We start from the raw sequence: 26,420 nt of genomic DNA, 5'->3' as shown, positions 1-26,420 counted from the left end.
TTAGAATTTTTCCCTACTTTTTTTTTTTTTTTAATGTTGTGTTTTCTCCTGTTTTACTCTATGGTTTTGTTTTTCACATTTAATTTTGTTTTTTTTTTTGGCTGTGCCACTTGACCTGCAGGGTCTTAGTTCCCTGACCAGGGTTTGAACCTTAGCCCAAGGCAGTGAAAGCACAGAGTCCTAACCACTGGACTGCCAGAGAATTCCCTTTGCACTTAAATCTTTGCTTTATCAAGTACTTTGGGTGTGGAAGGGAGCCCAGGCAATACTAAGATAACTCAATTTCATGGATAATTGATTTCAGCAATATAAATATCATTAACTTTTGAAGTTTTAATTAAACTGTTAGATTTGTAATTTATTTTTAACTTTTCATATGTTTCTATGCAGCAAGATTATCTTATGTTGGCTTCTTTGGATGAGAATGAGGAAGTTGTGGATGGAGGCAAAAAAGGAACAATTGATGATCTTCAGCAAGGTGAACTGGAAACATTTATTCAGAATCTTAGTCTGGCCAAGTACACAAAAGCTTTCTTAATTAAAGAAGATCAACCAGCTAAAAAAGAAGATGCCAGCAAGAAGGAAGCAAGAGTATCTAAAGTAGATAGTAAAAAGCAAAAAGCAGCAGAAAGTGAAAGTAAGGTGAAAAATAAGAAGAGGCCAGAACAGCATTCTGATGAGAACAACAGTGCCATAACAAAAGCAAAGAAAGATAAGCAACAGGACATCTTTGAATTTTTTGAGAGACAGACATTGTTACTTAAGTCTGGCGGCAAATGGTATGATCTGGAGTATAGCAATGAATATTGTTTGGAACCCCAGCCTCGGGATGTTGTGTCTAAGTACAAAGCCTTGGCTCAGAAGCTGTATGAACATGAAATCAATTTATTCAAAAATAAGACAAATAACCAAAAGGGAGCCTCTTCTGCCTGGATGAAGGCGATTGTATCATCAGGGACTCTAGGTGACAGAATGGCAGCCATGATTCTTCTAATTCAGGATGATGCTATTCACACACTCCAGTTTGTGGAAACTCTCGTGAACCTTGTTAAAAAGAAGGGCAGCAAACAGCAGTGCCTCATGGCTTTGGATACTTTCAAAGAGTTACTCATTACAGACCTTTTGCCAGATAATCGAAAGCTACGGGTTTTCAGCCAGCATCCTTTCAACAAACTAGAGCAGTTGTCCAGTGGCAACAGGGACTCCAGAGACAGAAGACTCATATTATGGTATTTTGAACACCAGCTGAAACACTTAGTGGCTGAATTTGTGCAAGTCTTAGAAACTTTAAGTCATGATTCATTAGTACCCACCAAAACTCGAGCCCTCATGGTGGCTCACGAGCTTCTTTGTAACAAACCTGAGGAAGAAAAGGCCTTTCTTGTGCAGGTGGTAAATAAACTGGGAGATCCTCAGAACAGAATAGCCACCAAAGCCTCCCATCTCTTGGAGACACTGCTTTGTAAACATCCCAACATGAAAGGAGTTGTGTGTGGTGAAGTAGAGAGACTGCTGTTCCGCTCAAATATCAGCTCCAAAGCCCAGTATTATGCAATTTGCTTTTTAAATCAAATGGTCCTCTCTCATGAAGAAAGTGAACTAGCTAACAAATTAATAACTCTTTATTTTTGTTTTTTTCGGACTTGCGTCAAGAAAAAAGATATTCAATCAAAAATGCTCAGTGCCCTTTTAACAGGAGTGAATAGGGCATACCCCTATGCCCAGACTGGCGATGACAAAGTGAGGGAGCAGGTTGATACGCTTTTCAGAGTGCTGCATGTTGTGAATTTTAATACCAGTGTGCAGGCTTTAATGTTACTCTTCCAAGTCATGAATTCTCAGCAGACAATATCAGATCGATATTATGCAGCATTATATCGGTAAGTACTTAGCATTGTAATACGTGAATGAGAAATAATGTGGTATACTGCAGTGCCTGTCTGGGGGGCAGTAGAAAGAAAGTAGGGTTTTTGGCACCCCTCAGTAACTTGCTCTTCACCAGCTTTTGAGTCACTTAATCTTTAGTTCCCTGTTGGGCATCTATATTAATATGCTTTGTATATATCATTTATTATTTTTTTGTTTTGAGAAGTCCTCATCCTTGATCCTGTATTTCTTTCCTCCTGTCCTTCACACTGCCATTTAGTTGTTCATTCAACAAGAATTTTTTGAGTGTCAGCTATGTGCTGGGTACTATTCAAGAATGCAGGATATAGCACAGTAAACAAATTTCCCACCTCTAAAACACTTTCATTCATGTTGGGGAAGACAAATAAATGGTAAACAAAGATTTTACATAGGAAGGTTGAGGAGGAGCATTGCGGTTTTGGAATATTTTTTAAAATATGAGTATTACGATTTTGGTACTAGAATTACTGAATTTGCAACTGTCCTGCAATGCACCCATTCAGGGCAGATACTTTGAAGTTTGTGTACTTGGCAACTGTTGAAGTACAACAAACTATGTATTTCTAATTCATTTTTCTAATTTTACATACATAACAGCTTGCAATAATATAGTGGTTAATATCTTAGATCTAAGCCTAGATTTGAGTCCTATAGTTTATCCAAAGGACAAATTGCTTTAATTTTCATTAAACCCTATTGGTAAACATGATTGATCCCATTGTACTGTGCTTTCATTTGTCTGTAAAATGAAAAGGAAAGCACCTATCCCATAGGGTTTTTAATGAAGATTATGAAACTTCGCCACAGCTACACAGCTAAACAGTGATAGAACTGAGGTTTTAATAAGATTAATGAGTTAATATACTTTTTAATTAATTTATTTTTTAATTGAAGGCTAATTGCTTTACAGGATAGTATTGGTTTCTGCCAAATGTCAACATGAATCAGCCATAGTGAGTTCATGTATTTGTAAACCCAAGTAATTGTCAGTGTATGCTGTGCTTTTAACACAGCCCAGCACATGGTTCAGTGCTCTGTAAGTGCTGGCTGCTATCGTTATTACCCATTTACAATTCTTCAATTTAATCCGTTTACGAGCTCTCAAGTCTGAGGTGCAATAATTTGTGCAAGGTCACACAGACAGCATGAGGTCAACTTAGGTGGCAGATCCAGGCTTAGTGACTTGGAGTTCATGGTGTTTCATGGTACTGATTGGGCTGATAGATTTAAAAAAACACTCAAAATTCTTTCCACAATTCTCAAGAGACTAAGTACTCTAGCCGTAATTCCCTGGTGGTCCAGTGGTTTCATCTTAGCACTTTCACTGCTGTGGCCCAAGTTCAACCTCTGGTTGGAGAATTAGGATCCTGTAAGCCATGAGGCACAGCCAAAAATGAAAAATTTTTAAAAAAATTTAAGTAATCCTTAATTTTTTAGTTTGGAAGGACTTCCAAGGCTGAAAGTGTAGAAGTTTCAGGGCTAGGTTCTTTAGCAACTTTTGAGGGTCATAAGAATTTCTAGTTTTTGGAAAGTTTGAAATCTATTGGAAGACATTTTTCTAATATCAATTTAACATCTCAGTGTTGAACACAGGGGTCTAAAGTCTGAGGAATGCATTCAACACAGGGGTCTAACATGTCTGAGGAGTGCATTCTTCAACTCTTCAAATTATTGCTTGCCAAGAGATCTCACAGATGGATTACTTCAAAGGCCTTTTAAGGTTTTTTAAAGTATTTATTTTCTCTTGATTTTATTAAAAATACTTGAAATAAAAATTTCCTGCTATTAATTGAGGGATAAAAGAAATGAAATAATTTGGTTTACAAAAACGTAATTTATCAAAACCTTCAGTAACATACTCTCTGTCAAATGGTGGAAACACATCTGTGTAAATTCTCAAATGTTTCTATTGATGTGTAATGGAACATATTAAAAATGAGTGGCAGAATGGATGGAAGTGTTGAAAAATTAAAGTGAGAAAAAAGTGGAATATCAAAGTTTATTTGGGGAATTCTCAGGCAGTCCAGTGATAGGACTCTGAACTTCCACTCAGGGGGCCCCAGGTTCCATTCCCGGTCAGGCAAGTACCCACATGCCATGTGGTACAGCCAAAATAAAAAATTATTTGAATAACATTGACTATCTCAGAATATCACCAATAGGTACTAGAATTGTGGAGCTGACAAAATGGGGAAAACTAGATAGGTGAAGAATACGAAAATATGCTTCACAAGGTTAAATGTTTTCTTTTGTAGTGTTAATTAAAAAAATAAAAGTGCTTAGAACAAAAGTGATGATTCTGCTTTTGGAGTGGATATCTGGAGGACTGTGTTTATTCTGGGTTTTCTAATATCTGGGGGTCCAGACCAATTGGAGCAGCTCTAGGATTCAACAAACAGGATAAAAAGAGAATTTAAAAGTTACATGAGATAATAGTTCAGCAGCCTGCAAAGAGAGATGGGGGGGGCGGGGGTGGCGCCAGGAAGGACAAATAATAGCTATAGTAAAGGGTCAAGTATTTGAAAGGCTGTAGAAGTATACTTAGGTTACTTTGTTGTGTAACCAATTTATTGACCCATAAAATTGTATGTTTAAAGCACCAAGTGAAGATTTGATACATGTATACATTGTGATGTTTACCATCTTCAAGTTCATTAACACCTCCATTACTTCATGTAGTTACATAGTTACTCCTTGGAGGGGTTAGAGTGCTAAAGATCTATTCTAGGCAAATTTGAAGTCTACAGTAAGGTATCATTAAATATTCACCATGAAGCTGGATGTTTACACCCTTTGACCAACATCTCCCTATTCCCTACTCCCCACCCACTACCACTGGCAGCTACCAGTCTTTTCTCTGTTTTCTATGAATTTGATATTTTGTTTTTTTAAGATTCTATTTATCCATGAAATCAGAGTAGTTGCCTTTCTGACTTACTTCATTAGGCATAATGCTCTCCAGGTTTATACATGTCACAAGTGGGACTTCCTTCTTTCTCATGGCTGAATAATAATCCATTGTGTGTATATAACACATCTTCATCCATTCATCTGCTAACACACACACAGGTTGTTTCCATACTTCAGCTGTTGTGAATAACAGTGAATGTGGGAGTGCAGATATCCCTTGACAGACGATTTCATTTCCTTTGGTATATGCCCAGAAACGGAGTTGCTGGGTTATATGGTAATTCTGTTTTTAATTTGATGAGGATCTGCCTTATGGCTTTCCATAATGGTTGTGCCAATTTATATTCCTACCACCAGTGTATATGGATTCCATTTTTTCCATGTCCTTTTCAGTGTTATCTCTTGCCTTTTTTATAATAGCCATCGTAACAGTGTGAGTTGGTATCTCAATGTGGTTTTGATTACCCTGATGGTTAGTGGTGGTGAGCACCTGTTTCATGTACCTTTCGGCCATTTGTATTTCTTCTTTGGAAAAATGTCTATTCAGATCCTTTGCCCATTTTTTAGTTGGATTTTTTGGGAGATTTTTGCTGTTAAATTATATGAGGTTCCTTACATGTTTTTTTATATTAACCCTTTATCAGAGATTGGATCATCGTGGTAGCTCAGATGGTAATGAATCGGCCTGCAATGCAGAGCCCTGGGTTTGATCCCTGAGTCTCGACGATCCTCTGGAGAAGGGAATGGCAATCCACTCCAGTATTCTTGCCTGGAGAATCCCATAGACAGAGGAGCCTGGCAGACTATAGTCCATGGGGTTGCAAAGAGTTGGGCACGACTGAGCAACTGAACTGAACTGAACTGAGCAACTAACACTACTGCTTTATCAGTTACATGGTTTGTAAATATTTCCTCCCATTCCATAGGTTGCCTTTTCACTTTGTTGATGGTTTCGTTTGTTGTGAAGAAGTGTTTGATGTGGTCCCACTGGTTTATTTTTGCTCTTCTTACTTGTGTTGCATCAGAAGGCGATAGTAAAATTAATAGTTAGAAATTAAACATTAGATTTCAGCTGTGGATAAAGAAGGTGCTTGTTTTCTGGCAAAAATGAGTTGTCTAACATTGGATTGTATTCCTAGTGAGAGACTGAGCAATCTGCGGTTACAAGGTATATTGAACATCCACTTACCATATCATGAACCATTTGTTCATTCAGCATTCTAGTGCTTATTAAGTGCAAGGCACTAGGGTTACAGCAGTGAATAACAGGCACAGTCCCTGTTTCATTGGACTTTGAGGGGTAAAAAGAAAGGCAACAAAACGTGTTAAACTATAAAGAACATAAACATGGGACCAGGAATAATGAAGGAATCTATGAATGTGCAGACAGTTGGAGAAGAGCATTCTGGGCAGAGAATAGTGTGTATAGCAAGGAGTTATACAGTTAGTACATTCAAAGGGAGTCATGCAGTTCAGTTTTCCACTACGCATATATGGTCTTCACCCGAACCGTGTGGAGGCAGCCTCGGTCACCCAGCTGGTCAGTAGTGATGCAAGGATAAGAACCCTGGTCTAGTCCACTGCTTTCAAAGGGCAGTTTTCATTGTTTGGTTTTGGATTAGCCTTCCATGAACAGATCTGTATCTATATGAAAGTTATACTGTTAGGGAGGTGCCCTGTTGGTCTAGAGAATGGAAAACCATTTGGAAAAGAGAAAAGAAACGCCAAAAAAGTTTCCTCCTCCTGTGGATTTTTTTCCCTCTGGTACTATCATCATTCTTCCTGTTCTGGTTATTCACTTCCATCTTACTTCTTAGGACAGAAATGATCTCTTCTTCTAGAATAAGTGGGAAGGCTATCCCTAAGATGATATTTATTAGTTGCTGGGTTTGGGAATGTTTTATGAATAAACATGTGCTCTTGTTTCTGTTTTGCAGGAAGATGCTGGATCCGGGGTTGATGTTGTGTTCTAAGCAAGCCATGTTTCTTAACCTTGTCTACAAGTCTCTGAAAGCTGACATCGTGTTGCGGAGGGTGAAGGCTTTTGTGAAGAGGTTACTTCAAGTCACTTGTGAACAGATGCCACCATTTATATGTGGAGCTTTGTATCTTGTATCTGAGATCCTCAAAGCAAAACCAGGTTTAAGAAGTCAACTGGATGATCATCTGGTATACTTTACAACTGCTTTTTAAATCCAGTGGGTTCTGAACTATATTTGGTATTTTTCTTTGCTTTGATGACAGTAACATACTCAGTTCCTTGGAGCATGTGAGTCCTGGAATCAGACTGACCTGGATTTTAGTCCCTGGTGTGAAGTCAGCTCGGTGGGCATATTGCTTGACCCTTTACTGGTAATAAACTACCATAAAGTGGGATTCTGTGATGCTGTGAAAGATGGATGGCAGGAGGAGAAGGGGGCAACAGAGGATAAGATGGTTAGATTGCCTCACTGACTCAATGGACATGAGTTTGACCAAGCTCTGGGAGATAATGAAGGACAGGGAAGCTTGGCATGCTGCAGTCAGTGGGGTTGCAGAGAGTTGGACAGGACTTAGCCACTGAACAACAGCAGCATGGAAGGTTTAGAACTAGCAGATCTCTTAAACCTGTCTCCTCAGTTGTGAAATGGACATAATATCACCTGCCTTATAAGTTGTTTAATTATAACAAGTCAAAAATTTATTTGAGGGCTGAATGCTTTCAAAGTTTCATGGATTCCTGATTCAAAGCTTTATTCCATTTAGCAATAAGAATATGGTCTCCTCTCATTTAAATTTCATTTTTGGAACTTTCATGTTTCATCAGAATTGCAATAAGTGAGTCTTCTTCAAAACCACCTCACATAATTGAATATGGACTTCCAGTTGATTAAACCAGATTCATTAAACCATTTTTTTAGGAGTCTGATGAGGAAGAAAATTTTATTGACATAGCAGATGATGAAGAAGCAGAAAAATTCACTGATGTAGATAAAGAAACAGAAACAGATACCGTGAAAAAAGTTGAGACGGAAGAAACTGAGTCTGAAAGTCATGTGGGAACCAAAAAGGTAGAGTCTGCTTCTTGGGTGCACTTTGATAACTTAAAAGGTGAGTTGCTAAAATCTTTAAAGTTTTCTCTTGAATCTTTGGATTCCCTTTTGATCTTAATAGAAATTAATATTATGTACTTTAGAAGTTCTCAATATTGTTTTCTTTTAGATGGGAGCTCTCATCACCAGGTATATTTAGGTCTTAGAACTTAAATTTTTAACATAATGAATCATTGATTTACTTATGAATCGTACTACAGTTGATAAGTAGCTTACTCAGTAATGAATCTGCCTGCAATGCAGGAGACCCAGGTTTGATTCCTGAGTTGGGGAGATCCCCTGGAGAAGGAAATGGCAACCCACCCTAGTATTCTTGCCTGGAGAATCCCATAGAAAGAGGAGCCTGGCAGACTACAGTCCATAGGGTTGCAGGAGTCAGACACAACTTAGCATCTAAACCACAGATAATAAGTACACGTTTTTAAATAATTTAAATCTTAGAAATTAAAGCAAATACCTTTTAGAGTTGTGAAGATTTAGTGAGAAAACTGTGGTCATGTTAAATGCACAATAGATCTCTCTTTCTTCAGCTGTAAATGTAGTCAGTTTATACGTTTGAACGAGTTTAGTTTCTTGATCTTTATCTGTACATGTAAAGGCTTCCTACATGGAACATATATGAAAAAAAGACATGTGTATACAAAAGTTTGACTTATAAACAACAGTATTTGTTACATATTATGAAGTATAATTGGAGAAAGAAATGGCAACCCACTCCAGTATTCTTGCCTGGAGAGTCCCATGGACAAAGGAGCCCGGCAGGCTACAGTTCATGGGGTCGCAAAGAATTGGACACGACTGAGCGACTAACACACACATGAAGTATAAAACTTGTGGTTATTTTGTTTGAGCATCATATTTACCCTCTGTAGTTCCTTAAAGAAATGTTTGAGAATTGAAAACTCTTTGGTATATTGGGTTGACCAAAAAGTTCATTTGAGTTTTTCCATGAAATGTTGCAGAAAAGGTGGAAGGAACCTTTTGGCCAACTCAAATAGAAACTTAGGAGTTCCATACACACATCAATTGAATTGAATCTATTAATAGAATATTAGAGCCAAAAGAAATTGTAGAAATGCAGCCTCTTCATTTAAGGCTAAAAGAAAAACACACTAGCCTTGAGGATCAAGGAAGGTGCCACTGTTTACAATAGCTAGGACATGGAAGCAACCTAGATGTCCATCGGCAAATGAATGGATAAGGAAGTATTAACAATGGAGTATTAACTCAGCTATAAAAAAGAACACATTTGACTCAGTTCTAATGAGGTGGGTGAAACTGAAGCCTATTATACAGAGTGACAGAAGTCAGATAGAGAAACACCAATACAGTGTATTAACACACATATATGGAATTTAGAAAGATGCTAACGATGACCCTGTATGCAAAGCAGCAAAAGAGACACAGATATGAAGAACAGACTTTTGGACTACGTGGGAGAAGGCAAGGGTGGGATGATTTGAGAGAATAGCATTGAAACATGTATATTACCATATGTAAAATAGATGACCAGTACAAGTTTGATGCATGAAACAGGGTACTCAAAGCCAGTGCTCTGGGACAACCCAGAGGGATGGGATTGGGAGGGGGGTTCAGCATGTGCATGAACACATGTGCGTGGGGGCACGTGCACCCGTGGCTGATTTGTCAATGTGTAACAAAAACCACCACAAGATTGTAACGTAATTATCCTTCAATTAAAATACATATTTTAAAAAGTTGCCAGACCTATTTCTTCAAATTTGTGGAACTCTTGGTCAGAGTAGTTCACCTGTCTGAACCTTAGTTAGCCTGTAAAGTGTACAAGAAAAGTATGGTAGCCACCAGGAAAGTTGTTTTTTAAAGAATCCATCAGAGGGCTAACCGGGGAATAATCCTTTAGAAGGAAGATGAGTATGTGCGTTGTGAAGCAGACAGTTCCTTCTGTGTTCTCAAGGTTCCTTGTTGTAAGTTTTGTAATGCAGAGTTGCTGAAAACATGAAGAAGATAGTACGACACCTGTTCCAAGTGAGACTGACTTCTAGGCATAAATTAATGACGAATATTCACTGCACTGGAGAAGGCAATGGCACCCCACTCCAGTACTCTTGCCTGGAAAATCCCATGGACAGAGGAGCCTGGTGGGCTGCAGCCCATGGGGTTGCTAAGAATCGGACATGACTGAGCAACTTCACTTTCACTTTTCACTTTCATGCTTTGGAGAAGGAAATGGCAACCCACTCCAGTGTTCTTGCCTGGAGAATCCCAGGGGCGGGGGAGCCTGGTGGGCTGCAGTCCGTGAGATCGCGAAGAGTCGGACATGACTGAGCGACTTCACTTTGACTTTTCACTTTCATGCATTGGAGAAGGAAATGGCAACCCACTCCAGTGTTCTTGCCTGGAGAATCCCAGGGGCGGGGGAGCCTGGTGGGCTGCCGTCTATGGGGTCACACACAGTCGGACACGACTGAAGTGACTTAGCAGCATTCACTGCACTGTAAAGTTCCAAAAGAATTCAGACCTGTTTCATCTTCAGGTCCTTTGTCATCTTAACACTTAGGATCTAATTGACCTAAAAGAAATGGGAAGGGGAGCTTTTAGTAGTGGGATCAACATGCTGCCTGGTTTATTCAAAAGCAGATGCTACCTTAGGTACCAGTTCTGGTGGGCTTGGAGTTTTTGATCCAGGTAGGATGCCCAGTTAACGAAGAATGCTGTCGCTGACAGCATCAATCCTGGTGGGTTAGTGACCTCTTGGGCTAGGACTAGAGCATTTGAGAAATACTCTTATTTTTGTTCACAGGTGGCAAAAAGTTAAACACATATGATCCATTCAGTAGAAACCCTTTGTACTGTGGAGCTGAAAATACAAGTCTTTGGGAACTCAAAAAGGTAAAGTAATTCCAAATTGTCTCTTAATTCATCTGTGCCATATGTTTGCCCCCATGGATTTAATAGTTTCTTTTCCATTTTTCTTGTAAGTGATAAATAGAGGAGGTATTTAGAAATTAGTCAACATAAGCAATTTGAAGTATGTCACCTGGCTGTAATGCCTTATAACCCATATTTCTGTTGCCTGTAATAAACATTAAATTTACACATTTTTTGCATTCACATGTAGAAAATCGTAAATAATGTGCGTGCAAAATAAGGATATTATTCATGGCTGTAAATAAATTTTGCTTTTCGTTAGTATGCTATTGTATATAATGGCTCTGTAAAATGGATACATTTTGCTTTATGCATTGGATACCTCAGGGCTTCCCTGGTGGCTTGGTGGTGAACCCGCCTGCCAATGCAAGAGATACGGGTCCAATCCCTGGGCTGGGAAGATTCCATGGACAGAGGAGAGTGGCAGGCTACAGTCCATGGGATCACAAAGAGTTGGACACGACTTAGCAACCATATTACAGCAGTTGGGTATCTCTGAAAAAATCTGTGGTAGTAGAACTGTTTGCAAGCAAAGTTACCTTGTACATGTGTTAAGAGGAACTCATTTCTAATAACCTTTCTGGAGTTTTACCTTTCTGGAGTTTTGCTGATGCACTTGTCTTCCTAGGCAGACTCCTGTGGGTCCCTGACACCTTGTTAGCGAATCTGTAAGGTCACAACTACTTTGAAAGTGATACCAAGATATTATTTGCCTTTGTCACTATTGATGATGCACTGGTGGTATTAAAGAAATGATGGCTAAACTGCTGGTGACTTTAGCAGAAATAAATGCAGTAGTACCAAGCTGTACTGATGGCCATTGTATTCTTCATTGCATAAACTTGAAAGGGAGGAGGAAAGCCAGTATCACATAAGTATGATGAAGCAAGGAAAATTGTTGATTTTATTATTTTAACCCCAAAATACCTAAATATGAGAGTTTTCTCACATCTCAAGGAAAATGCCTGTATAATTGTTGGAAATGCAGCTAGCTACTTTTTTCGTGAAAGACTGGTTGACAGACTGGTCATTCACACTTTTGTATTTGGGAGATATTTTCTTGAAAATGAATGAAGTAAATCTTTTACTTCAAATGAACAGCTGACAGTATCTGTTGTCAATGATGAAATGCAAGCTTTGGTTAAAATTTTAGAACTCCTGTAACCACCATCTTAAGCTTAACAGTTTCTTGGTATCTTTTCTAATGAAATCCATGGTGACACTATGGTTTTTGTGATGTTTAGTTAAATGTCACCAACATTTTGAAGAATTGCATAATTCACAAAATCAGTATTTTATAAATGAGCAGTGCACAGTGTTAAAGTCAACCATGGATAAAGATTCATTCACTGTAGACCAGTTAGTTTTAAGTAGAAAATACCAAAAGTTGATAGAGTTTCAGACTCCATGTTGCAGCTCATCTTTGGTATAGTATCAAAGGAAAAAAATCCACGTTTATGTGAAAGACTATTGGTTAATCCCCCATTTTTTCCAACTATATCTCTGTGTGAGGCCAAATTTCCTAAACACATTTCAACTAAAATAACATGGAATACAGCAGTAGATATGAGAATCTGCTGTCTTCTCTTAAACCAGATATTAGATTTGCAGTGCTGTAAAATAATGCTACTCTTACCACTGTTTGTTTTGAAAGTTATTTTTCATTCTATATGTTATTATATTAATATGTAATAGGTTTATTATTAATTTTAAATGAACTATAAGTGTTCAGATTTTTTTCTGTTGTAATTTCTTTTTTTTTATTTTTTTTATCTGTTGTAATTTCTAATAAAGTATCGGTAGATATATCCCACTTAAATCACAGAAGCTCTTGAGGTCCTTGATTTTTAAGTATACAAAGTGTTCCTGAGACCAGAATTTTGAGAATAACTCTTCTGATATATTGGCTTCAGTTTCAATTTGGGGGATTTTCTTAAATAACCTGCAGTTTTTGTAGGCGTTGACCTTATCTCACATATTTCTTTCCAGCTATCTGAGCATTTTCATCCTTCTGTGGCCCTTTTTGCAAAGACTATTCTTCAGGTAAGTCTCAAATATTCAGAAGACAAGAAATTAAAGAAAATAAGTAATCCTGTTTGAAGTAGTCAGTAACTGGTCAGTGTTTTCTCTACTAGATAGAATTGTGTGTGTTTTTCTGCTATTATAAAGGAGCAATGACTTGTTTGATAAAGAGCAACAGATAATTCTTCCCACTCTGAGATGAGTGGAAATACATGGATATTATAAAACCACAACAGTTATTTATTATATCCTGATTATTTATTGCTCCTGGAGAAAGGGGACCCTCCCCTTTCCCTTTTGCCATGTTTGTCACTCAGCATTTGATTCCTGGTTAATGGTTAGATGACCTACAGTATTAATACTGTTCGCCTATTCATATCAGCAATGCATTATAGAATATGTATGAGTGTGCGCTTAATTTCTTCAAGGAAAGAGTAATGTGCATGAGAGGGATATTTGAAGGGTATCTCATTGCACATTTGTGCCTTTGAAGCAATGTAGTAGATGCTTGTGTTTTTCTTGTTTCTTCTCTAAGTATGTGTGTGTGAGTATGTATATATTTCAGGTTAAGTTCTTAATTCCCTCCCCTCATCTTTCAGGGAAATTACATTGAGTATTCGGGGGATCCACTGCAGGATTTCACACTAATGAGGTTCTTGGATCGATTTGTATATCGAAATCCAAAGCCACATAAAGGCAAAGGTAAACTTCTGTTTGATAAACGTCTCAGTTTTCACTGTTGATATTTGATAAACAACATGAGCATATATAACTAGGTTTTACATTACACTGTCTTGATTTTACATTTCAGAAAACACAGACAGTGTTGTGATGCAGCCAAAAAGAAAACATTTTATGAAGGATGTTCGTAGTCTTGCTGGTGAGTATAAAGCCTGGACAGTTGAAACTGACAGCAGTACAAGTTAGTAGCACACAGGTTGTGTTATTCTTTGCTCTGCTTATCAGAATAAAACCTAAGCATCAGAGATATTATCCGTCTTTGTGTTCAAGAATGTATACATTTTCAAGTTTACTTAACAAAACATCGCAAAACATTTCAAACATATCCGAAGTATATACACAAGTGGTATGAGGGACCCTCCCCCCACCACCCCACCCCACCCAACCTCTGTAACCATCACCCATCTTTTAACATTTTGCTATTCTTGTATCATCCATAGGTAAAGCTATAGCTCTGTCACTGACATCAACCCCACCCCCCATATATAATTATCTTTTATAGTTCAGACCATCTTAAGCTCTCTTAATATGGGCTTGGCAGAATAGCTACAACAGATTTTTGTCACTGAGCATTATTTTAAAGTTATTTCTATGGGTATTTAATACTCATCCTATGAATCTGATTCTCTTTGGATTCATAGCAGACATTTATTTACATACTAGATCCCAGTTCCTTTTTGTTCAGAGTCTAAGATGCAGTTACAACTTACAAATCATTTAATTTTAATTGACTTATCTCACAGAAGTCCAGAGACATAAAAAGACTTACCCAAAGTTAGAGTTGGAATTAGAGAAGCCAAATACCCCTTTTAATCAAGATGATTCTGAAAATTTTTATGCTGATGAAGAAACAGTAAAAGTGATTATTAATTTTTTTTCTCTTGAAGTTTGGATCCTGGGTGCAGCTGGAGGACAAGAGAACTGTGCTCTTTCACTGTGATCCACTGTTGGCTACAAATGATTGTAGCCGATTAAATTTCAGGTGTTGGGTTTCCTCCACACAGACTTTTCCAGACTGTCCTTCACATTATAAGACGCCTTCTTTCCAACTTCCTTACATTTTGAGACTTTAGACTTATAGGTATTCTGTACTTAGTCTTAAAAGCTTGAGGAACATAAAAATAATTACTTAAATTTTTTAACTTGTTTTCCTAGTTAACAGTAAGGAGTTCCTTGCAAAAGAAGAAAGCCAAATACCAGTAGATGAAGTGTTTTTCTACAGGTAATATATGTAATGTACTGGTTCATTTGAAGAGCTGTTAAATTTAAAATTTTTAGATTCCATAAATGCTTTGTTAACGTAGGCCTGTCTTAGACAAATTGAAGGATATGTCAATCCATTTTTGTTAGGAGAGTTTAGAAATGTTCAGTTTGCTAAATGTTAAGATACCTAAATGAAACTAAAACAAGTAAATTTAAGGGGTTTGTTTTTTTAACAATTTAGCACACATTTTAAGAATCTTGCGAAATTTAATCTTCAGTTTCTTTTTAGTATAATAGTTTTCTTAGAGGCTTAAATCTGTATCAATCTAATGTAATGATAAATGACTCTTATTTGTCTAAAACATGGCTCTAAGTAGAATTAGCAAAATTCATTGCACTACTCTGGAGATAGGGCTTCCCAGGTGGTGCTAGTGGTAGAGAACCCGCCTGCCAATGCCAGAGACGTAAGAGACACAGGTTCTAACCCTGGGATGGGAAGATCCCTTGGAGGAGGGCATGGCAACCCACTCCAGTATTCTTGCCTGGAGAACCCCATGGACAGAGGAGCCTGGAGGGCTATAGTCCATAGGCTCGCAGAGTCATATACGAATGAAGTGACTTTTTGCACTATGGAGATAAGTCCTAAACCTACTATTAAGAGTATTACTACTAATGCATTGTAATAATAGTAAAGGAACTGTTATCTCATCTGGGTTATTGGCTAGTTTGGTTTGATTTGATTTGCTTTTTAAAAACATTTTGTGTAAAGAATTTTGAGGGTATGATCCTATTGGCAGGATGCTAAGTTTCATTGTACCTGATAGAAGAATAGGTTGAACTGATAAAATATTGAGATTAGAGGTCATTTAGAGCCAGTTTCTAACATTAGAATACTTGTACCATTTAGTGTTGATACTAAAACAACCTTTTACTGTGCCATTTAATTAAGATGACTTAACGGTGTTTTTATGAAGAACCAAGCCTAAATCACTGAAATTTATTATCCTTCACATTTCAAAAGTTTCCAACTGTTTTGAATTTAAAACTTTTTTCTATAATACAAATTTTAGTCATTTATATGCCAGCTCAGTTGAAAGCTTTTACAGTTGTTAGTGGCATTGACCGTAAGTCTTTTGATGATCGTAGAACAGGCCCTTTGATAAAATCATCAAATATCAATGTATAACATGCATTTTATTTTAGGTATTATAAAAAAGTTACTCCTGTTAAAGTGAAACAAAAACGGAATGAAGATGAAGAAAGTATAGAAGATGTGGATGATGAGGAATTTGAAAGGATGATTGGTAATTTGTTTACCTTTATAATCCACAGAGCTTGAAAATTGTTATTGAAATTTAGACGGAAGCAAAAATTGGGAAATTATTAACGTTTACATTGAGCTCACTTATTGCATACTACATTACACTTACTAAAAATAAGCACTTAAAACAGTTCTAATGGAGTAAAAAGGACGCTAAATATTCTCTTATTTGACATTTTCCCTCATTGCATAAAAGAGCTGTAGAAAGAAGGTAAAATTAACCAGAACCCATTTAGTTTAGGGATTTAATTAAGGCCAGCATAGAACATGGATTTGTGTAGATTAATAAAATAGCAGCAGTGTCAGATGTATATCATCTTGGTGTTTACTTATTCTCGCTGTATCTCACAATTTATATATTGCTCTCTGGCAGACACATTTGAAGATGATAATTGTTTCACCTCTGGAAAGGATGACCTTGATTTCGCTAGGTAATACGCTTTTCTTAAATTTTTTTTTTAAACTGTTTTTCCCCAGCATTTCTCAAATTCTTGTCTTTCAGAACAGTGGAGCACAGGACCATGTGTTATATAGGAGAAAGGTATTGAATTTTGGGAAATAAATATAGTACTTTCATTTTGGGACTTTTATAATGCTTGTTAGTATGTTAAATAAAGGCTCTGAGCTGTCTGTAACTCTCCTTTGAATTCTGTTAATAGCCTAACACCCTGCTGGTCACCAGAAAGAAAACAGAGAAACTTTACTTTAGAAAACAAGAGTCCTTGTTTACTTTATAAATTGTTATTTTTCTTCAGCAACATGAAGAAGAAGGCAAAAGGGGCTAAGGATGACTCAGAAGATGAAGATTCAGAAGATGACGACCTTGATAATTTGGATGATGATGAAGTTTCCTTAGGAAGTATGAATGAAGAATTCGCTGAAATTGAGGAAGATGGAGGAACATTCATGGATGTGTTAGATGATGAGAATGAGGGCATTTCAGGTAAACCTTTAAACAAACTTTCTGCCTCAGTAGAGGCTAGTTTTTCTCCTAAAGGTTTTTTAATATTGTATTCAGATTTATACTCAAATCAGCCAGAAATTTAAAGAAGATCTTCCCATCTCCCTTGACACTGGAGTTTTGGGGTTTTTAAGCAACTGAGTTCTGTTTTGGACTTCTATTTAATCAATATCAAGGTTGTTTATGCTATTCCTCTTGACCTGTCATGTCATACTGCCTTTTAAAAATACTGGAGTGATCGTTTGCAATAATGTTACAGTTAATCTATATTCATCATAGTGTTCTGCAGCAGTTTTTTTAAATTGCTTAGTAACAACAGGGTTTTTGTTTAGAAACAGAACTTGATGATGAAGTCAGACTCAGAGTCAGTAATAAGAAAAACAAGAGAAAAGGTGCAAATGATTTTGACTTTGCTGGGTCATTTCAAGGTAAGAAAATGTATTTAGTCTCTTTTAAACCTAAGCACTGCATGTGAAAGCTATTGTTCATTATCATTTTGGGAAATTAACTGTTCTATTGGGTAATAAGTTTTACGAATTTTTAATATATTATTGGTTTTCACATCCTCCAATTATTTTCTTTTGTGAATTCACTCCTCTCATTTAAATACCTCTGGGTCATCTTTTCATGAATGGTTAAACCTTCAATAATAATGTAAGCCCGGGATTTTCATAGACACCTGTTGCATTTTTCCTTTTATCAACTCTTAGCTTCCCGTCTGATCCATCTATTTAAAAACCCATGCTCTTTATTAACATCATTTTCTTTTTTTAATGAGAGCTGCCATGACAAAATGATTCTGATCTCAAAAATATGTAAAATGAGAGTTTCTATTTCTGCTAATTTGTTCTCTACTGATTTTTAAAGTATATTCTAACAGATAATGCCTTTTAGTGTAATACTTTTACGGTACTAATAAAAGGAAAAAAGCACTATATCAGGTGACAATATTTTTTGATAAAACTGTAGAAAGCACTATAATAAATACAGATATTCTATTCCTTAATTTGTGGATAAATTCACACATACCTACCTTTAAAAAACGAAGCCTTCGATTATAGCGCCTCTTTATTTCTGCCTACTAGCACTGTGGCACAGTTGACGCTTAAATAACACGAGTTTAAACTGAATGGGTCCGTTGGTACAGGGAGTTTTTTCCTGCAATAAACACATACCGCAGTGCTACATCATCCTCGGTCAGTTGAATCTGAGGATGCGGAAGGCTGACTGTTAAGGTATATTCCTGTTTTTGGCTGCACAGAGGTTGGTGCCCTTAACCTACACATTTTTCAAGGGTCAGCCATAAATGCTAATGAATAAAAATAGATCTGCAAAGTTTAAAATGCTTGACAATATTTTGTTAAAATAATACAAAACTTTTTGACAGTGAATATTAACAACAACTCTGAGTGGGTAGTAATCCCTCAGAGACGTTGATCCCTACAGAGTTTAAATACTGCTAGCATCACAGTTCTCTTAGATTTACCTGATGCATATTTACATCATAATGTGTTACCATTCAAGTTTTGTTTTTCATTGAATGATAGGTCACACTTTTAATAGTAGCATATGCCCATAAGGCAGTTTTCCTCAAAATCTCTCAGAAAAGATATGTTGCTTTAAATCCTACTGAGCCTGTTGTATTAAAAGATGCTCTCCTGTTGACCTTATTTTTAATAAAGTGCCATTTCAGAAGATATTAGCCTGAAAAGACATCAAATCTCAGTGGATAATATTTTGGATACAGATTAAATGATATGTGACAGAATTGATTTTTTAAAAAAAGAAACAAAGGGATTTAAAAAGGAAAGAAGAAGCAAACAGATGAATTGATGAGGGTGGGGGAATTCACCCTACATTTGCTAATGTTGGCTAGTCTAAGAATAAACAAATCTTTTTAAAAAAGAACAAACTTGAAGGAAGCAGCACAGCAGAAGTACTTGCTAATTGAAGCTTTAGATATATGCCTGTAGGTGAATGAAAACCAAGACCTTTCCTGATACTATACAAGTAGAAGTTTTAGCTTAGGAGAAAAATAGCATTATGCACAATTCTGAAATAATACACGTTTCACCTTGGAAGATGAAATGCTCTAGAAACTTCTATCAAAAATGGCTCTGGTATATGCATACAGAGACATGTACATGACTGTTCGTAGCAGCAATATTCATAATGGCCAAAAAGTAGGAACCACCAAATGTCTGTTGAATGTACAAGCAAAAAATAGAAGCAGCCCATATAATATCGTTCAGCAATAAAATGGCATGAAATATTGATACTTGCTGTAAGGTGAATGAGCCTCAAAAATGTTTTGCTGGTAATTTCCTGGCGGTCCAGTAGTTAGGACTCCAGGCTTTCACTACCAGGGGCCTGGATTCAATGCTGGTTGGGAAGCTACCACAAGCCACACAGCACAGCCAGGAAAAGAAAAATTATGCTAAGTAAAAGGCCAGTCACTGAGAACCACATGATCCCATTTACATGAAATAGCCAGAAAAAGCGAAGCCTTCCATGGAAGGGAGCATGTGACTGCAGATGGGCACCAGGGATTTTTAAGTGGCTGTTAGTACCAGAAACATTGATAATAGAGTTTGAATATTGTTTCAGGTAAAGTGAAAATGGGTAAAAGCAATACTTTTAGTTAATATAGTTTTAGATAATTATTTTAAATGTGAGTTTAAATGTAATAAATATTAATGAACTTATTTAAAAAACAGACTCACAGACATAGAAAACAAACTTGTGGTTACCAAAGAGGAAAGAAGTGGGGGATAAATAAGAAACAGGGTCCTACTGTATAGCACAGAGTACTGTATATTCAATAGCTTGTAATAAACTGTAATGAAATGAAAATGTAACATTAAAAATGTTTTATTATTCTGTTTTGAAAGGTTTATATATTTAGAATTATAGGGGAGGTTTTTTGAAGAACCACTTTATTTCAAGTAGTAAACAAAACTAGTTATAACACAATAAACAAACCCTCCATCACTTCTTCACAGTTACTCCAAGAACAAAATGTCTGACTTAGAATTTACAGTTAACCTTAAATATTGAAAATACATCCTTGTCAATTTCAGAATTTTAATCTTGCCTGATACTTTGAAATACTTTGAAATCAAACTTTGATTGATGGTCAGATCTGAAAGACAAGAAGACACTATTGTCACCTGAACAGTTCTATTAGGATATTAAGTTATAAAAAAATACTGTATACTAACTCAAGTTATTTTTCTGTCTTTAAATGCCAGCAGCCTAATGATGCTCATAGAAGATAATTATAACTGTGTGTTTTAAGCCAAATAAATATATATTAACAAAACTACATTGAAGATCTTATTTCTACAAAATTATTGGATTTACAATTTAATAATGTAGGCTTATACTTTTTTTAGGACCAAGAAAAAAAAAGAAAAGAGACTTTGATGACTCCAACTTATTTGTATCTGCTGAAGAGGTAAGGCTAATGTATTGTTTTAAGCACTTAGCTGTTCTGCGTTGTTTTTTCTGTTTTCTAATAAATGTATTCCCCGCCCCACCCCACCCCCACTCTTCTTTTTAAGTTTGGCCACCTATTGGATGAAAATATGGGATCCAAGTTTGATAACATTGGTATGAATGCCATGGCTAACAAAGATAATGCAAGTAAGTAACTTGAATTTTTATTGAGGTTTTAAAATGGTCTTAAGTTATAATTTCTGAAGATCTAAATATTTTTGGAGGACCTTTTGATAGTAAGAAGGGAAAAATAATTCCTTACAACCTGGAAGGAAGGACTTTTTCACTTCTTAAAAATACACTACAGCAAAAAAGACTATGGCCTACAAAAACTACTTTTTTTTTTTAATGGAGGCAGGCTATTTTTATATAGTATAAATTTGCTAAGTAACACCTTTTAATTATTTCTGATATTGATCGTTAACTGGCTGCTCCTCTTTCACCAGTAAGTGTTCAGGGAAAAGAAAACAGAGCATTTGTGTCTTTCCTGTCCTAGTTGTTTATTTGTAAGTAAATCTTTGATGATAAATACAGAAGGAAAGCAACAAACAAGCAGGGGTTTGTGGAGCAGATGTGAAGTGACTGCAGGCCATGGCAGACTGGAAGCTCCTGTCACTCGGGGTGTTCTCTGGAGCCCCCAAGAATCTAGTGTGCTCATCTTTCTTCTCCCCCCTCAAAGGTCTCAAACAACTTAGATGGGAGGCTGAACGTGATGACTGGTTACACAACAGAGATGTGAAAAGCATCATCAAGAGGAAGAAAAATTTCAGAAAGAGGCCAAAAACCACTCCAAAAATTAAAAAGCAAAGAAAATGAGTGTTTTCTAAATAAATTACAAAGTAAAATTCCACTTACTCCTAATTTTTATTGCTCAGCCATTTTTCTTGATCTTGCTCTCTGATTCCATACATTCCAGAGTGTTCAATGGATTTGTAATAAACTATAAATAAAAATAGCTGTCATTTATAAAATCATGTAAAAGTGTTAAAATTAAACTATACTAAGAAAAAAAATCCAGCTGTTCCCCCTTATTTCTGCACAGTAAAATGAAAAAGACGACAGGACACATATGTTGTGTGTAAGCTCTAGCATCTCTAATCTTTACTAATCCTTGTAATGAACATTATTAACTAAGCATTACTTTATACCAGATACTGTTTGAAGTAATTACATAATGTTATCTTTTTTAATCCTTATAACAATTCATGAGATGGGCATTATTATTTCTACTTGATGGAGAAAGAAAAAGCTCCAAGAAGGTAGCAAACCAGACATGAGTTTTGTGTTTTAAGCAGTGATTTGATTCCCATCACCCTCAGGTAAGTCTCATTCCAAAGTCTACATTCTTAACCCATTGGAAGAAGAATCCAGCCCATCACTGGGATTAACTCATTGTGTAACTGCGATGAGAATTTTCTCCACTGTAAGGAGTGAAAGTAGAGATGAACAGTATTTTTTGGAAACTGACTTCAAAAAATTAAAAAGTGATTTAACCCTTAATTGGTCATAAATAATTTATAAAGGTTACCTGAAAAATTGCTTTGTACACACAAATTTTACTTAAGGAAAAACATACCTTCTAAGATGAAGGGGAATTTTTTGCTCATTGTATGCCTGAAATCTAATGAAAAAAAAAAGTCTTAAAATTAGGCATGATTAGAAATTCACTGTATTAACATGTGGAGCCGTAATTTAGTGCTAGCCTTAGGGTCTATAAGATAGGAATCCTATAAATTAGAGAAACTATCTTTTTAAAATAGGATCAAAACTGCACTTATAGGTAGTCTTCTTTTGTTATTTTGGAGTTTTTAAGATTTGACCTATATATATGATGTAATTTATTTCAAAACAGTATTTAAAAAGCAGATTTTCAGTGTTAATGTGAAATTCCCTTGTGTAATTTTATGAACTGTTTTATGAATGCCATTTTACCTTGCTAGAGAAAGAAATAAGACTGTACTACACCCAATTTTTGAAGTTGACCTTAAACCTTAGTTTTTCTTTTATACCCTTACATCCTTTAAGATCAATGACAAGTTAAAGATGGCCACCACCCCAGGACGACTATCCCCTGCTTTAGAGAAAGGGAAAGTAACACTTAACTGATTTTTAAAAGTTGAGGGCTCTAATAAGAAATTTCCCCCACAAAATGTCAAAGCACTTTCAGTGATGGCCAGTGGCATGAGAAAGGCTGTTAGTGCCTAATACTGAAGAAGAGGAGAACTCTCTAACCTGAGCAACTGGTTACTTGGCAGTTCAGCTATGCTACTTGTTTCCTCAGTTTGTCAAACAATGAGGTGTAATGGACAGGCTGGATTTTTTCCATCTATACTCCCAAACTAAGCCAGACCAAGGACACCTACTCTATGCTTCCCATTAGGAAAATCCATGGAAGTATGAAACATTTTCCTTAGGCTACAAACATTTAACTGTTGGTGGTGGGGGAGAAGTAAGTCATTTATTCTGTAATACCAATAATTAACACCTAGCTTCTTCCCCTTGTGCCCATAAAATGCCTAATACATTGAAGAAGCAGTTTCTCCAAAAAAGCCATTTAACCTAAAATGTGTTCGTGAACTGTACACCCCCCTAAAAAGCACTGTAATTTCTGAATTATGATTACCTTGGCTTGTGTTCATCTTATTAAACAAAAAATATGCTCCAAAAACGCCCATAAGTTCAGCTACTAACACTCCTTTAAAGATCTTCTTTGCCAGTGGACCCATAGATCGGGACATCCTAAGTTTAACAAATAAATGTAAACCTGAGTAAACATAGTCAAACTTAGTAACACTGAACTTCAATACATTTCAATAGTTTGAGTGATTACATTGGAATAAAACCCCAAAGTTAGTGTATCCAAGTTGTATTAGACATGTCTCACTTCCTAGTTTTCAATCTCCATGCCTAAGGTGCACAGTGAACCAAAGACATGATTAGAAAAAGCAGAGAGGAGACAAAATCAAAGGCATTGCAAAAACTAACAATTTATGGAACTAAGATTTTTAAGCTGCCTAAGAATATAGAATGGTGGGAGATGGGGTCAATCATTTTAGCTGAACTAGGAATTAAGATATGTTCTAATGAGTATGATACGTGGAGTTCTTCTTGAAGTAGCCTACAAAAGCAAGATTATTCTGTAAGTGGTTATATCAATACATGTTTTATAGCTGGAAGTTTTCATTTATGTAATCTATTGAAGTGTGTGCCATAGTTCATAGCATTTTATATAAAGATGAGCAATAAACTGGTTCTTGCTGCTAAGGAGTTGCTATTCCAAGTTTTTTCAAACTAGTCACATCACCCAAAAGCCTTTAAAATGCACCTTCTTTGTTGACTTCCCTGGCAGTCCAGTAAGTGGTTAAGGCTCCATGCTTCCAGTGCAGGGGAAGCAGGTTCAATAACTGGTTGGGGAACTAAGATACCACGTGCCACAAGGCAAAGCCGAAAAAAAAAAAAAGCGTATTCTTGGGCCTCAACGGGCAATTCCCCAATCCCAAATCTGATTCAGCAAGTCTAGAGTTGGCAGCCCGTAATCTGCCCTTTTACAGACAACTCCAAGTGGCTTTTATACAAGAGGCTCCTGGAGCGCGTGAGGGGAAACACTGACCAGGATCACCCACTAAGTGGCAAGACTAGGCTTCAACTCTTGATTAAGGCCCATCAGAGGAAAGAGCTTGAACCTTTATCCTCTTTCACGAAGGTAAAAGCTAACAAGGGAAGATCTATATAACAAGAAAATAGCATACCTGACTCTTACTGAATAAATGAAATATAGACCAAAGTGTTTACTCTGCCTCAAAGTCAAGAAGGCCAGGAGAACCAGTGGTTTTTAAACTCAGGATTTCGGCATTATCCTGTGTATGCTTTGTCACACTGTTCCATTCTCTGCGTGAAATGGCACAACCTGTAATACTCTACCAGCTCTCCTCTCATTCCATTCAATTTTAGCTTCTTTTCAACAGTCTGAGGGTGGGGGTAATTAAATACTTTGGTAGGATTATCCTACTAATATCCTTACCAGGTGTCCCTCCCACCTCACCCCCAAGATCCCTTCTCTCATTTTGATAATGTGATCACCCTGAGGCCTAAAAGATTAAAACTTTATTATTCATACCTAAGGGAAATGAAGCAGAAAAGTTTAAAACTTACACATAACTGAGAGGCAGTGAGGGAGTAGGAAGGAAGATTTTCCTGTGTGTACTGCTAGACATTACATTATGGGCTGTACATTATAGGCCTCCCTGGCAGCTCAGCTGGTAAAAAATCCACCTGCAATGTGGGAGATCCCAGTTTGATCCCTGGATTGGGAAGATCAACTGGAGACGGACTAGACCACCCACTGCAGTATTCCTGGGCTTCCCTGGTGGCTCAGACGGTAAAGAATCTGCCTCCAACGTGGGAGACCTGGGTTTGATCCTTGGGTTGGGAAGATCCCCTGGAGGAGAGAGAGCATGGCAACCCACTCCAGTATTCTTGCCTGGAGAATCTCCATGGACAGGAGCCTGGGGCAGGGGGGTACCCTGCAGTCCATGCGATTTCAAAGAGTTGGACATGACTAAGCACAGGCTGTACATTTACTGCCAGGAAATAAGCCATAACCAGCACAGGAGCTATCTTGGGGTTATTTTTTAATGTTCAAGTGCTGGGAAAAAAAAAAAAAACACAAAGCCAGCCTTGCAGGCAAATCCAGAGAGTAAAGAATTCAAGTAGAATTCTGTTTTGTTAGGAAAGCAAGGATAAAGGTTCAAAAAAGTAAAGTCCATAAATAAATTTTTAAAAAACAAGGAAAAAAGTAAAGTTCAAATAACACTGTAAAGCATTTACCTTTCTTAAAAACATATATGTACATTTCACATTCCAAGTCCCTCAGCTTCAGAAAAGGTGTTTATAACAACTGATGAAACCAATTTAATGAACACCAAAGGCATACCATTCCACGACTGGTGGAGATGGACTAAGATTAGACAAGATTTTTGGATAATGGTGGAATTCAGGTGACGTTTAAATCAGTCCTGAGAGTTCCCTGGTGGTCGAGTGGTTAGAATTCCGAACTTTCATTGCTGTGGCAGGGGTTTAATCCCTGTAACTGAGATCTGGCAAGCAGGGCAAAGCCAAAAATAAATAAATAATAAAGCAATCCTCAGGTGGGCTGGGAAAAAAGCAGGGCTGTGTGTCATGAGGTTAACTTCACACTGGGCTGAGACGCTGACTCGGGATGCACAAGCTTAAGACAAACAAGTATGTTGCCTCCAAAAATCCCTCAGCTGTGCACCATAGCTGGCAATGGACACTGCTCAGCATCTCCAGGCAACATTTCAAACAGCAAGGTCTTTCCTTCCACTCTAAACAACAAGGCTTCACAGCTCCGACCCTGTGTTCAATGAACAAAGGCAATTTTTCTAGGTCTCCACTGTCAGGAGCCAAGCAACCAACAAGGCCCCCAGGCGTGGTCTCAGGTTGGCTACCAGGGATCCTCAGCCCCTCGCAGCCCCCGCAGCCCCGGTGCCTGGGCTCCTGCCATCTCCCCAGCTCCCGGGTTCTTCCCGACCCGCCGGGTCTCCCAGCACACTCCGGCCCGGCCAGGTGCCCACACGCACGCTCAGCGCAAGGAGCACTGCCCGGTCGCCGGGCCAAGGTCACCGAGCGACCCGGAAACACTCGGGCCCGCCCCTCGAGCACAAGAATACAGTCACCGAATGTCCTCTTTATGATACCAGAACTCTGCCGTGGTCCCTACAAACCTCAGCCCTCCTCCTCGCTCTGGAGAGACCCTGTCGGGCGCGGAGAGCTACAGCCAAAAGTCTAGCAAGAGGCCTGCACAAGCACCTTACCTGAAGGGCGGACTCCAGGG

General features: G+C 37.4%; 2 protein-coding genes across 3 annotated transcripts in view; one reads left to right on the top strand and one right to left on the bottom strand.

Annotated features, from left to right (window-relative positions):
• Positions 1 to 21,476, top strand: part of CEBPZ (CCAAT enhancer binding protein zeta) — a 23,397-nt gene extending 1,921 nt beyond the window's left edge. Inside the window, exons 2-16 of the mRNA XM_052648689.1 lie at positions 391 to 1,880; positions 6,756 to 6,987; positions 7,719 to 7,908; positions 10,693 to 10,781; positions 12,810 to 12,863; positions 13,442 to 13,544; positions 13,654 to 13,722; positions 14,739 to 14,805; positions 15,990 to 16,090; positions 16,481 to 16,538; positions 16,863 to 17,050; positions 17,401 to 17,496; positions 20,464 to 20,525; positions 20,632 to 20,713; positions 21,246 to 21,476. Coding sequence (XP_052504649.1) covers positions 391 to 1,880; positions 6,756 to 6,987; positions 7,719 to 7,908; positions 10,693 to 10,781; positions 12,810 to 12,863; positions 13,442 to 13,544; positions 13,654 to 13,722; positions 14,739 to 14,805; positions 15,990 to 16,090; positions 16,481 to 16,538; positions 16,863 to 17,050; positions 17,401 to 17,496; positions 20,464 to 20,525; positions 20,632 to 20,713; positions 21,246 to 21,382 — 3,018 coding nt within the window. The 3' untranslated portion in view covers positions 21,383 to 21,476. The remainder of the gene's footprint in view (positions 1 to 390; positions 1,881 to 6,755; positions 6,988 to 7,718; positions 7,909 to 10,692; positions 10,782 to 12,809; positions 12,864 to 13,441; positions 13,545 to 13,653; positions 13,723 to 14,738; positions 14,806 to 15,989; positions 16,091 to 16,480; positions 16,539 to 16,862; positions 17,051 to 17,400; positions 17,497 to 20,463; positions 20,526 to 20,631; positions 20,714 to 21,245) is intronic.
• Positions 19,992 to 26,420, bottom strand: CEBPZOS (CEBPZ opposite strand). 2 transcript variants are annotated; one of them, XM_052648690.1, is made up of 5 exons: positions 26,401 to 26,420; positions 23,190 to 23,305; positions 22,143 to 22,187; positions 21,422 to 21,506; positions 19,992 to 20,210 (listed from the first exon to the last, which is right to left on the bottom strand). In XM_052648690.1, the coding sequence occupies exons 2-4, from the start codon at positions 23,302 to 23,304 to the stop codon at positions 21,424 to 21,426; spliced, it is 243 nt and encodes an 80-aa protein (XP_052504650.1). In that variant the 5' UTR covers position 23,305; positions 26,401 to 26,420; the 3' UTR covers positions 19,992 to 20,210; positions 21,422 to 21,423. The 2 variants fall into 2 exon arrangements, with proteins under 2 accessions (XP_052504650.1, XP_052504651.1); XM_052648691.1 differs by lacking the exon at positions 26,401 to 26,420 and adding an exon at positions 26,311 to 26,334.

The sequence above is a fragment of the Budorcas taxicolor genome, chromosome 11, assembly GCF_023091745.1.
Source record: "Budorcas taxicolor isolate Tak-1 chromosome 11, Takin1.1, whole genome shotgun sequence".
NCBI classification, from domain to species: domain Eukaryota; kingdom Metazoa; phylum Chordata; class Mammalia; order Artiodactyla; family Bovidae; genus Budorcas; species Budorcas taxicolor.
This window is presented reverse-complemented; position numbering and strand designations above follow the sequence as displayed.